The sequence below is a fragment of the Mus musculus genome, chromosome 12 (assembly GCF_000001635.26).
Source record: "Mus musculus strain C57BL/6J chromosome 12, GRCm38.p6 C57BL/6J".
Classification (NCBI taxonomy): Eukaryota; Metazoa; Chordata; class Mammalia; order Rodentia; family Muridae; genus Mus; species Mus musculus.
In genome coordinates, this window is record NC_000078.6 from 103,894,273 (window position 1) to 103,906,889 (window position 12,617).

The 12,617-nt window shown below is 49.5% G+C and overlaps 1 protein-coding gene across 1 annotated transcript; it reads right to left on the reverse strand.

Annotated features, from left to right (window-relative positions):
- Positions 1 to 653: 653 nt before the first annotated feature.
- Positions 654 to 10,678, reverse strand: Serpina1c (serine (or cysteine) peptidase inhibitor, clade A, member 1C). Its single transcript, NM_009245.2, has 5 exons — positions 10,587 to 10,678; positions 4,486 to 5,117; positions 2,769 to 3,039; positions 1,733 to 1,883; positions 654 to 931 (listed from the first exon to the last, which is right to left on the reverse strand). The coding sequence occupies exons 2-5, from the start codon at positions 5,111 to 5,113 to the stop codon at positions 740 to 742; spliced, it is 1,242 nt and encodes a 413-aa protein (NP_033271.1). The 5' UTR covers positions 5,114 to 5,117; positions 10,587 to 10,678; the 3' UTR covers positions 654 to 739.
- Positions 10,679 to 12,617: the final 1,939 nt, after the last annotated feature.

Below are 12,617 nucleotides of genomic sequence, written 5' to 3' on the forward strand. Positions count from 1 at the left end.
TACCTGCAATAAACACATTGGTTCACCATGCTAGACTTGAATGCAGTGATACCATTGGCACCATGTCTGGGGCAAGCAGACGTTTGTTCATATCTCTCTGGGAAAAGTCATACAGCAGCCTTGGCCAACAATCTCCCCTATTCATTCTCAGGAAATTGCAGGTAAGATGGAGGGGCCAGCCATGGTGAGGTGACATGTTGGAATGAGAGGGGAAGTGACCTAGCCTTGATGGAATAGGAAGATGGCAATGCTGACAGCTGGCCCCTGAACTGGCAACTCTGAAAGCCCTTGGTGATCACCATGGTCTGTGGCCCCACTAGCAGTGGGAGGGACACCAGCCTGGGGCAGAGGGCAGAGGAGAAGGAATCACTAGAGGACATGGGCTTTTACTGGACCCTGAGTCATTGAGCATATCCTCTTTATTTTCCAGAGATGGCAGATTTATTTTTTTTAGAGCAGATGGTTCTTGGACCGGAGTCTGTGGTCTCAGCCACAGTCCTCTACCCACAACCTATTTGCATGGCTGGAGGAGATATCAAGACATACTATGATCTCAAGTCCACAACAAACTCAGGGCATAAAGACACACACACACACACACACACACACACACACACACACACACACACACACAAACCCACAGAGTCAAGAACTTGCTGTAGCATCAGGCACGAGCCAGGCCAGCCTGTGTTTAATGGAAGGAACCCAATTCAGAAGGAAGGATGACATCTTAGGGTGGTCATTTATGTGTGGGATCTACCACTTTTCCCACAAAGAGGGGGCTCTGAGTGTGTTCTTCAAATATTATGAAAAGGAAAGGGTGATCGAAGCGCACGATAGGGGGCATAGAATAAGGAACGGCTAGTAAGACTGTAGCTGCTGCAGCTTCTGTTCCTGTCTCATCCATGGTCAGCACAGCCTTATGCACAGCCTGTGGAGAGAGAAGCAGAGGCCCAGTTGCAGGTAGGGTGATTTCCATTTCTGGCTGGAGCTATGTCTCACATGGGACTCACCCAGGGAAGACTTCACTATGGAGTGTCTCCCTTCATCTATTCCTGCTCTTCCCCCAGACCCCTTTCATGGTGACCACTTAAGAACTCTCCTCCTCTCCCACTCTTCGCCTGCCTTGGTCCATTCCCCTCTGTTCTCCCTTCCTGATTCCATCTCTCATGGCCTGGGATGCAGCTCAGAGCTTCAGAGAGAGGAACTTCATGTCCTCTATGCAAGTGTCCCTGTTCAGTGTGTAGCTGTGAGCACACTGTGACACGGTTTTGAGGATGACCTTTGATGTCCAAACTCTTAAGAATATTCTGCCCATTCTGAACTGCCTTTAATTTCTCAGAAATCATACTTTCAAATGGATGTTTCACTAATAGCTCTAAGTATCAGGAATGGATGATTCCAGAGCACCCTCTTGAGGTCACCAGGCCTAAACCTCTATGTGAACATTCGTAATCTGAGTCCAAAAGTCAAATTCTCCAGATAATGATGAAACCAAGGATTGGGACAGCAGCTCAGGGAAGGGCCCACAATTCCATCTGCATAAGAAGACCCTCCCAGCTGACATCTGACCACGCCCTAGCCAAGTGAATCCGGACAGTCCTCAGAAAGACCTTAGCCCGGAATCTGTATTCATCCTTTTCGTCTTCCCCAGCCTTGCTCTGAACTATCTCCACATCCTGTGCTGCCCTACAGTCAGTCACACAGGACATCTCGACATTGCCATGGTCACCTGGCTGAGCTTCAGGGGAGCATTCTCCTCTGTGATTCCGGAGAGGTCAGCCCCATTGTTGAAGATCCGGGTGATGCCCAGTGGACTCATGAGTGTCTTCAAGTTATATTCTCCAGAGATGGACAGTCTGGGGAAGTGGATCTGGGCTAACCTGGTGGTCAGGTAAGAGTTAAAATTATAGGAGTTTCATGGGATTTCTGGTTTCTGTCAAGACCCACCCAGTTGTGGAATTATTTCTGGCTGGTTTTCACACTGAATGTGCCACTAACCCAGCAGGACATGAAACCACCTTCCCGTGCTTCCCTTTTCCATGGTCACCTTCCAGCAGAAGAGAAGGTAAAAATCAGTGGGATTTCAAAGCTCAAGCTCCTGGAAGCCCCTGAAATGCCACCTTCTTCAAGAAGCCCTCCAGGCAGATTCAGGGTTTTTACAGGGAGCCAAGCCTCACTGTGACCTGTTGTGTTTGGTCAATCCCTCCTCTAGAGCAAGGGATCCCCCTTGGATCTGATTCTCTCAGGGGAGCTAGGGTCAGTGCAGATGAGTGACATTCCCCTCACCCTCATAGGGCTGAAAGCTAAACTACAGGGATAGAGAAGGGCCCAATAGGGTCTGACCAGCCCTCAGGACCTGGGACCCACTCTAGTCTTAGCCTTATCTGCTTCTCTGCACTTTTATTGGTTTTAGACCTAATCAGAGGCCTGGCCAGGAAGGAAGGATACAACCTCTGGACTTAACACACTTAACCTCAGGACTGCCAGAAGTTCCAGGTAGCTCATGGTTTCTCACAGGCAGCAGAGCCCAGAACTCAGAGTGCACAGGTCCTCTGATCTGTGGAGCACACTCTAGGACAGCTGGGTCCTGGAGACCTAGCAGCAATGTGGAGGACTGACAGGAACAGAGCCTTGCCCTGCAAACTTGCCCAGAGAGCTCTATTTCTGGCCTATACACTTAGCTGTGGCCTTGGATTAGAGTCCACCCTCTGCAAGCACTTTCTGTCCTTTGGGACACTCAGGGAAGGTCTCTGTCTGGGTGTCACCTTCTGGGCCTCTTTAGCAGGAACTTGGAGATGAGCTCCTTGCTGAGAGTTTGCTCCAGATGCTGCATCTTCCCATCATCGGGCAGAAGGAAGACAGCAGTGGCATTGCCTGCATAATCCATCAGCAGCACCCAGCTGGACAGCGTGCTGCAATGGTGCACATCAAGCATTCCCGAGAGGGTCATCATGGGCACCTTCACCGTGGTGGACTCGTCCACGTGGAACTCAGCTTCCTCAGTGTTCTCAGGATCGAATGGCTTCTTCCATTTGCCTGAAGAGGGGAGAGTGAGAGCAGACCTTAGACAATGAGGTGGTGACACAGCCCATTGACTTTTCATGTGCACGGGGTGGGGGGTCAGGGGAACACTACTAGCCTTCTAGGCTGCCCAGGCACTTTGGTGAGGGTAACTCAGGACTCAAGGAGTACTTAGACTTTCCAGACCACAGAAGCTGAGAGCTACCATCCCCGTGGTGCCTAGAAAATATCTTACATAATTGTTATATACTTATAGAAAGGTGACTTGGGGTTATAAATGGAATTCCTGAAGCTATTCTTATCAGGAGTGGCACACTCATTGGAAATTCATTCATAACTCAGGACAAATGTTTTTTGGCACCTCAAGCCCCTTTCTACATTCAAGGGTTCAGTGCAGAAGTCTATCTGCTGTATAAAACCACCACCGTCAAGAATACTGGAGTAGGTTGGGACTTTGGGGAACCACCAAAAAGAACCCATCGGAATGCCTTAGAGTCTCAGAGACATATCAACAAGGCCACTAGAGTGGGAGAGGCTCCAGGGAACCTGTCACCAAGGTCATTGGAGTGGACACAGGTCTCAGGGACCCATCTCTGAAGCTGTCAGTGTGGGCTGAGTTCTCAGGGACCCAAGATCAAGGCTGTCAGCAAGAGAAGGACAGCAGGAATCCTAACTTCACCTTCCTTTTGGATAGGAATTGGTGAATGGGTTGGGGTGGAGTTGACACCTACACTTGTCACAGAAATGATGGGCCTTGAGCTGTGCTGGCCTGATAGTGTCCTCCACAGGACTCTGTTGGTGGCAAGGGTGTCATGAAGGCCAGAGCAGCTTCTGCTTTTGACTCCAATTTCTGGAGAGTCTTGACCTAATGACTTCCAGGCTGGAGGCCCTGCTTGGGATGTTAGTTGATCAGGTGCTTATGTCAGTGCACTGGGTAACCTCCCTAATTCTTTCATTCCCCACACAGCAGTCAGCTAGCTTTGTCCCTTGTAATATGGGCAGTCACACCCCAAACAGGTAAAATGGCTGGTCCAATATCAAGGCTAATAGATTAGAGTGGCCAGATTCAAGCCAATGTTTCCAGAGGTCATAATGGTGGTATGCAACAGAGGGGCTGATCAAGTACACTCCATGGAATGGTACTCTCTTCAGACCATCACAACGAGGACAGTTGGTTTTGAAGCTGGGGAAGGATTGCACATTCTACAACTCTCTTTGTAGGGGAGATGAACATTAGGACAACCAAGGCCCCAATCAGTCCTTCAAAGAAGTCAGTGGACTTGAAGTTTGAAGCCAATTCCTAAGCTTAATTGATAATTTGAAAGATGTCAGAGTACACATCATAGAGTAGGGAACGTGATGGGGCAATACCACAGCTTGGCGTGAAGCTCATAAACTGGTCCTTGAGAATATGTATGGGTGTCTCCATGGTCGCCAACTCAAGCTGGTTCTGCCACTTACCTTTAAAGAGAATGTAATTTGCCAGGGCGAAAACTGTGTCTTGGTCCAGTTTTTTCACCGCCTCAGCTATCTTTCCTTGGGTTCCCTTCTCCACAAAATCATTAATCACTTTCTTGGCCTCCTCTGACTCTGCAAAGTTGACAGAGAAGACTTCTGCCTGATAATGGTTCTTGGCCTCTTCCAGAAACTTCTCCACCAGCTTCAGGTCATTGTTGACAAAGAGGCCATTGCCTGTGCTCAGCTGCAGCTCACTGTCTGGTCTGTTGAGGGTTTGGAGGAGGTGTTGGAAGGACTTGTGGATGTCAGCCTCCGATGTTTGTGTGAGGTTGAACTGCAGGCCCTCTAGGATCTGCGTGTGAGTGTCACCCTTGCTCCCTAGGGAGAGCATAGCAAAGGCTGTGGCAATGCTCACTGGGGAGAAGAAGATGTTGGAAGTGTTGGACTGATGGACCAGCTCCCGGTATAGGCTGATTGCAAAGTCTCCCAGGTTTGTAGCGATCTCATGGGAGGCTGGGGACTGATCCTTCTGGGAGGTGTCTGTCTCCTGAACATCCTCAGCCAGAAAGCTGGGGACCAGGCAACACAGGCCTGCCAGAAGCAGTAGACCCCATGAGATGGAGGGAGTCATTTTCCTGCAAGACACAGAAAGAGATGCAAGGTCAGGGCTGTGGTGACTCCTATCAGCTATCACTTGACACAATATCAAAGTAACTGTGGTGGTCTAGTAACAGGCACTGTGCCCAGCCTAGATTAAGCATTGTTCTGAACTGCTATCTTTGAAGAAAAAAATGTTTTAAAAATGGAGACAGTTCTGTAGCTAAAGCACTTGTTAGGCAAGTGTGAGGATCTGGGTTTAGCTGTTGAGAACCCACATAAGATAGGGACATAGTAGCCACCTACAATCCCAGCATAGGGGAGGGGGGAGTAAGGGACAGGACACCCATGAGACAAGTGGGTTGGCTTTGCTAGCCAGAATCTCGAAGAAGCTCTGAGAGAAGTTCAATGAGAGACACTACTTTGATGAATGAGGTGGAAAGTGGCTGAGGAAAACATCCAACATCAACTTGAAGCCTTTGTACACACATGCACTGGTGTGTGTTTGCACATACTTGTTCACACATCACACAAATGCACGTGTGAAAACAAAGTAAGATCAGATAGGATGCTCTCCATCTGTCCAGTGTTGTCCTGAGCCCTCACTTGTGTGAACTCCCAGGGTCCTGCAGGGAAGCTGTTATTGCCCTTCAGTTTGCTGGGAAGGGAGATGATAAACTATGCACTCCAAGTTAACAAGTGACAGCACAGCGGACCGACATTACACTGATGGGTAATTCAGTTCCTCACCAATTCTCTCAACCGTTCAGGTTCCACCTGAAATGGTCTTGAAGCACAGGTCCCCAACCCATTTTGTAGGGAAGAAACCAAGGCATCGGGTGAGAAGTGGTCTTGTCAGTAATTATAAGAGGAACGCTGTTGTCTGGATTAACAATCACTCGAAGTTGGAAGAATCCATGGGAGGGTGCTACTGCTACCTCTAGTCCCCAGGGAGAGCATGTTGATATAGTGGTGATCCTTACAGGAGAGGAGATAAATGTTGGTGACCTGGGCAAACAGAGAAGTCTAAGGTTGGGAAAAACTAGCCAGATGAGCTGGAGAGATGGCATAGTAGGTAGGAACACTTGGACTCTAGAAGAGAATGGCTTGAGGTTGATTCCCAGGACCTCCAATGACAGGTTACAACCATCTGGAACTAGTTTCAGGGCATCTGTAGCCTTCCTCTGGCCTCCTTAAGCACTACCCGAGGCAGAACACTCATACACCTAAGATAAAAATAAATGCATAGAGGAAGAGGAGGAGGAGGAGGAGGAAGAGGAGGAAAAAGAGGAGGAGGAGGAATAGGATGAATGCAGGCACTGTCCACACTCAGCCCTCACAAGGAACCTCAGTCCCTAGTGGCTTTCTCTAAAAGAGGGACTGTCTCTGCTCTGCTCTGTAATCCCAACCCAAGGCTGGCCTGGCCTCATCTCTGGCAGCCCATCTGCCATCTTGCCACTACTCCTATCACAGTTCTGGAAGAGCAGAAGTTAGTGCCTCTGCTTTAATATGGGATTTGTGTGTGGTGGGGACATCTATTCATCACAGCCCTAAGTTCTAACCCAGGCTCTGTCACCCTCTAGCTGTGTGAGGCAGGACAAGTGATTTGATCCTTGTCTTCCCTCTCCTACAAGGTGGGCCTGGGAGAACACAGGGCGTTAAGTTTCTGCCATATCAGATCTTCCATGGACAAGTTCACAACGGGCAATCTTGGGGATGGACGGTTGGCAGATGCTGCAAGCTCAGAGGTTGGAAAAAGGGGTCAGAGAAGGGCAATGTGTTGCGTGGCTGAAGTGAAGCAAGACTTGAGTTGCATCAGAGAGGGCAAACTCTGCCTGCAGACAGCCAAAGTCAAGATCACACCCCCAGCCCCAGCCTCCCTGGTTCTACAGAATTCTCTTTACTGTGATGTGCCACAGGCTACTAGTCTACAGCCCCATGCTCTCATCATATTGGGGAAGCTGAGGCCACATCTATGAAGAATCTTCAGGCAGCCAGACCACATAGTCAGCTATTAGTTCAATAATGGAATCACCATCCTTTTTATTTTACTCTTTTGAGAGAACCTCATATGTCTCAGGCTAGCCTTAAACTAACCATCTAGATGAGGATGGCCCTGAACATCTGATCCTTCTACTTCTAGAGTGTTGGGATGACAGGTGTGTACCACCATGTCCTCTTTATGTAGCTCTGGGCTTCATGTGTCTTATGTGAACGCTCTACCAAGAGAGCTACACTCCCTAGACCCATAGCTAGAATTATCATCTTAATACAATGAAACCCTCAAGTTTGGGATCTGCAAACCTGAAGGGGGAAAGTTGAAGACAAGAAATATTGAATTTTGCCTGCCCTTGACCTGTAAAAAGTATCTTTCCAACGTTATAGCACAACAGAGTTCAGACGTCTCTCTAGCTACCACCATGCTTTCTGCCCTTTCACTGTAAATAGTCTGGAGAGCCGAACACGGATTGCACAGTACATGTTGATGTTTTCATAAACAGGCTGGTGTGTTAGGGCTGGAGAGGACACTGAATTGAGTTCTGTATTTTTCCATTCCTGATGTTTTTGCTACTTCTTGTTTTAATTTGGCGAGCACCTTGGAAATTTCCCACCTTCATCAAGAGGCTGGCCCTTCACAGGGTGACAAGAAAACATACCAAGTGACCTCAGGTCAGAGGCTGACAGCAAGGCAGAGATCTTCCTGTGTCCATCTCCCTGGGGGCTGGGGTTGATTACAAAAGCACGCCTCCTTACTCGGCTTGTGCCTTGGCTTCTAAGGAGCAAACTCTGGTCCTCAGACTTGGGTGTTAAGCATTGGACTGACTGAACTATTTCCTCATCCCAGACATTGGACTTAGTGCCAAGAATCTCTGTTTAGCAGGGTTGGGGGGAGGGGGAGATGAAATGACATGCTCTGTTTGGGGGTTGCTCAGCCTCAAGGAGGGAAGGCCAGCATGGGGAAGGAGAGGGGGCCCTGGTAGGGTGGTCACACTCTCTTCCATCTTTCCCTTTTCTTCCTTCGATGATGAAGGGGCTGAGGCCTGGAGAGACAACCTCCTCGCCCCCATCCCTGACTGACACTATGCTTGGGTCTCAGACTTGAGAAAACCAGGGCTGGGTCAAATTGTTGAGAAGAATTAACTTAAGTGGGGAGAGGTTTATTTCGGCCACAGTTTGAGGGGATATGGTGCTTCCTGGTGGAAAGGCATGCTGGTGGCCCCAGCCCAAAGCAGCTGCTGGCTCTCCCCTCAGAGGGTGAGGAAACAGGATAGGGAGGGCCAGAGTTCAGCTCACTGCCTCCTTTTGTTGGGACTCCCACACATGGAATGGAGCACCCACATTTGGAGCAAGTTTACAATCTCAGATAATCCTCTTTGGGACATTCCTTTAGTGTTCAGCTATTGTGCTAGGCATTTCTTAATCAGATCACAATGCCAGTGGATGTGAAGTGTCACAGGCCCTGACTCTGGTATCAAGCATCCAGGTAGGTACATTTTGCATCCCGTCCTGTTCCTTCAAATCTCAGGGTCCCGAGCCCTGCTTTCTCCCTGATGAGCCCTTATGACCTTCAGGTCCCTGAGACAGGGAAGACAGACAGACAACTGGAGAGGAGGAAGAAGCTTAAAATCCTGTGGTGTAGGGACAGAAGCCAAAAAGCTGGAGAACACACATGGTGACATTCTGACTTCAGAGGTTGGTGGATGTGGCCTCTAGGAGGCAAGAGAGAGGTGATACCTCCCCTTTTTCATTCTGTACCATTGTAGCTAAGAAAGAAAATGAACAATCCACTAAGGGTAACCCAAGCAGACCCAGAGAATCAACTGTAGCAGGCCACAATCTGTGGAAGCCCAGCTCTGCCATTTATTGCCAGTGGCCCCGGGACAAATGACCTCATCTCTTTAAGCCCCCTGTTTGCACAGAGGAGTCTTCTAAAGAACGGGGCGTGGCAGGAACAAAGTCACAATTAACTAGCATAGACAGATGGTCTCCTGCTAGGCAATGCCAGGCCTGGGTCAGTTGCATGTCCCATCACCCCCATGTGCACCCCCAATCGATAGCAGTCATGTACTGTGCAAGCACAAGCAATAACTGCAGTCCTTTTGGACATGCTCACAAAATGTGTTTTATACCCAGTTCATCTAACTTTCCCTTCACATTAGTTCTATTTTATAGGGAGAAAAACTGAGGTCCAGACAGGCTAAGTCACATTCTCAACCCCACAGAACCAGCTGGAAAAAGAGCTGGTGTTCAATCTCACACAGTTTAGTTCTAGGTTCTAGCCCTTTTCTATGTACAAAATTGAAGCCAGAACACTTGAAATAGATAGCAGAGGGCGGCTACTGAGGCTCCACTCTATACTAGTGCTAAAATGACAGGTCTAAGGCTGGATTGTTGCTCCTCTGTGTGACCCTACACCCCTTACTTTTGGAACGTCAGTTACCTGAGGAAGATTAAGTGAGTGGTTCAGAGAGCCAGTGTTCAGAGCTCCCAGAAGCACCCCTCATTAGCTCTGGCTTTTTCAGGATATTTGTATCCTGTGAACCTGGCTGCCTCGCTCTTGCTTACATTACAAAAGAGCAGGATGATAAACCAAACCAATCTCCATAGAGCAAGGCTGGCCAGAGGGAATGGGTGAAGCTCTTCTGCCTAATAGAGCAGCGAGGTTAGAAGCTATCCAAGGCTACAGCCCAGAGGGGAAGATGTCTCAGTCAGCAAAATCAGGAGCCTGAAGTCTGGAGAAGCTGCCTCAGTTTGAAAGGTAGGCTATGTATGATTGGGACAAACTATTATCCTCATCTCCTCATCTGTAAAATGGGAATAAGCCAGTAGCCTCCTCCATGAGGGGCTGTGGAGCTGAAATAGTACATGAGTGCTTTGCTTAGAGATGGGACACTTTAGCATCCTCACTCAGGAAGTTGTCTCAAGCCAAGTCTCTCTCTCTCTCTCTCTCTCTCTCTCTCTCTCTCTCTCTCTCTCTCTCTCTCTCTCTCTCTCTCTCTCACACACACACACACACACACACACACACACACACACACACACAGATCTCCCAGGCCACTATGCTTGAGACAGCCACCATGACCTATAGGCTGAGGTCCTAGTATGTGCATCTCGGGTATAGCTGGAGAGCCACAGCTCCCACTGTCCTTCTAGTCTTACCTTGCTTATCCAAGATGCAGGGGCGTGGGATCAGGGCTGGAAAAGGCCACACAGGAAAGACTAGCAAAAGGTGGGCACTGTCTACATGGAAATGGCTGTGGCTGCACCTTGGCCCCTACACGTCTTTGTCTCCTGTCACCTGAAGATACTAGCTATCTACTGGGCAGCAAGGTTCAAGAAGGGAGCTTAGGGATTGATGTTCCCATGGCAAAAAGAGGCCTAGGTGCCACAGGTGCGATTGACTTTATAGTCCCTGTATTACCCCTGCTCCCAGAATGGCTGCCTGCTTGGGAAGTGCAGAGACTCAGGGGCCCCTCCAATATTTCCCCTGGGAAAAATATACTCACAGCTTGCTGTCCCAGAGCTGGGTGGTGACCGAGGCTGAGGAGACAGAGCCCTGTCCTAGTCTGTATTTAAGTAGTGGGAGCCAAGATGGATATGGGGGAGTTTGCTAGTGAATATTAACCAATGTCACCACAGTTATTGGTAGAGCAAACAGAGAGGGGCTAAGTTCATCGATTGGGCACTGAGGTACCACCCACACTGTTCGGGACAGAGCTCAGCTCTCTCTGCTCCTAAACCAAAGGAGTCCTAAGCAAAGCAGTCAGAACACTCATCTCTCATAAACACAACAAACACAAAATCAGGTGTCCAAGGTGCGTCTGGTGTCCTGAGTCACATGGCCTCTAGGAAGACACAATATGGCTGGCTGGTCCTGCACTCTCCTGGGCAATTCTTGGGTTGCTCACATGTAAGCAAAGTCAATATTTACTGAGCCATCTGCTTCCAGATGCCTGGGGCTGAAGATTCACTGCCTCCACCAGGGGCTCAGAGTAGGTTATGTGCCCACTTGATGAATGGAGACACAGGACCAAAACAAAGAGATTGCTCCTTGCAATTGTAGATATGAATTCTTTGTTTCCTTTGCAGGAGAATGGACTCTGACTGACAGGAAATTCCTGACAGGCTGGTGCACAGTGGCCAGGGGACAGGCTACGGGGCAGAGAATAGCTCTGTAAGGAAGAGCTGGGCTGCCCTTAGACAGGTTAATTGACCTCTCTGAACCAGAGACATTTCCAGAATGGCAGATTGGTAGCCATTCTGGTTGCTAAGGGTACTGAAGCTTGAGTAAAACATACACATTATAAGTCGTTTGTCTCAGTCTAAGAAGTTCTTTCCAGCCTTCCCATCTCCCACCCTCCCCTCCTCTGAGCTGGGCCTGTTCCACATTGATTCCAGGAAGCTGGTATGGGGACTTTCCTTCTATATGGGGACTTTCCTTAGGGATGGGGAGACTAGGAAGGAGCAGTCTCGCTGCTCCGGGACACGGAGAGGGTGGTCACAGCTCTTGAAGGTCTGTCTGGTTTGGTTGGAGGAGGTTAGGGTTGAGGCAAATGGGCTCTGTACTCTGATCCTCTTCAAAATCTCGATCATATCCCATCAGCCCTGTGATGGGCACAGGTGGTGAGTTCACATTCCCACCCCCACAACCCCCACTCCCCCATGGTTCCAGCTCTCCTGCTCTCCTGGCTCTTGGCCTGGTACAGCAAGAATGAGGAGGATAAGTGATGGTCACATTTCCACCTTCTGCCAGTCACTGGCTCCCCTGTGATCCACCTTAGGACTCAGCCTAATAGATGTTCCACAGGATCCTACAGCGCCTGAGGTTAGACCTCAACCCATCAGACAAACCTTTTCACCTCCTGGTGCCTCCCTGTCTCCACCTCTAAGATGCAGATTATGATGGCACAAAGCTGCTGCAAGAACTACATACAGCAAGGGAAACTCAGAGCCTAGGGCTCAAGGTATCCAGACAGCTATTTGGAATGATGCTCTTATCAATACTGGGGCTCCTTTGTCACACTGGGTGGGGGTGGAGATATAGGGTGGGTTGCATTCTGTGCCCCCCCACCCACATTATGTCACTCAGAACCCTCTGTATATCTGGGGAGCCAGTGGAGGTATGCCTCCCTCACAGGAAACAGCTCAGCTCTCCCTCCCACACTTCCTGTTCCTTTCCCCCAGCACCTGCCTTCCTTCTGGTCCCTTGTGGGTGGGGTATCTATTTTACAACTACTCCGAGTTTGGGGAACCAGACTGCGGTTGTGATGCAATGCTATCTGCACACCCAGAGCAAGTTGTCCCATCTCTGAGCCTCTGTTTCCCCATCTATACAATGGCCATTCCTGTGACCCAGCTGCCCCTCAGAGCTTTGCACTAGATGGACCACACCAGGTAGAGGTAGTCTCTATTGTGCCCCGGCAAACACTGCCCCCTCAGGCAGGCAGCATCCTGCAGGCAAGTGGGACATCCCAGCACTGTACCTGAGTATCCTGGCCAGATCCCGGGTAGCCACTCATCCTGCACCTCTGGTGGGT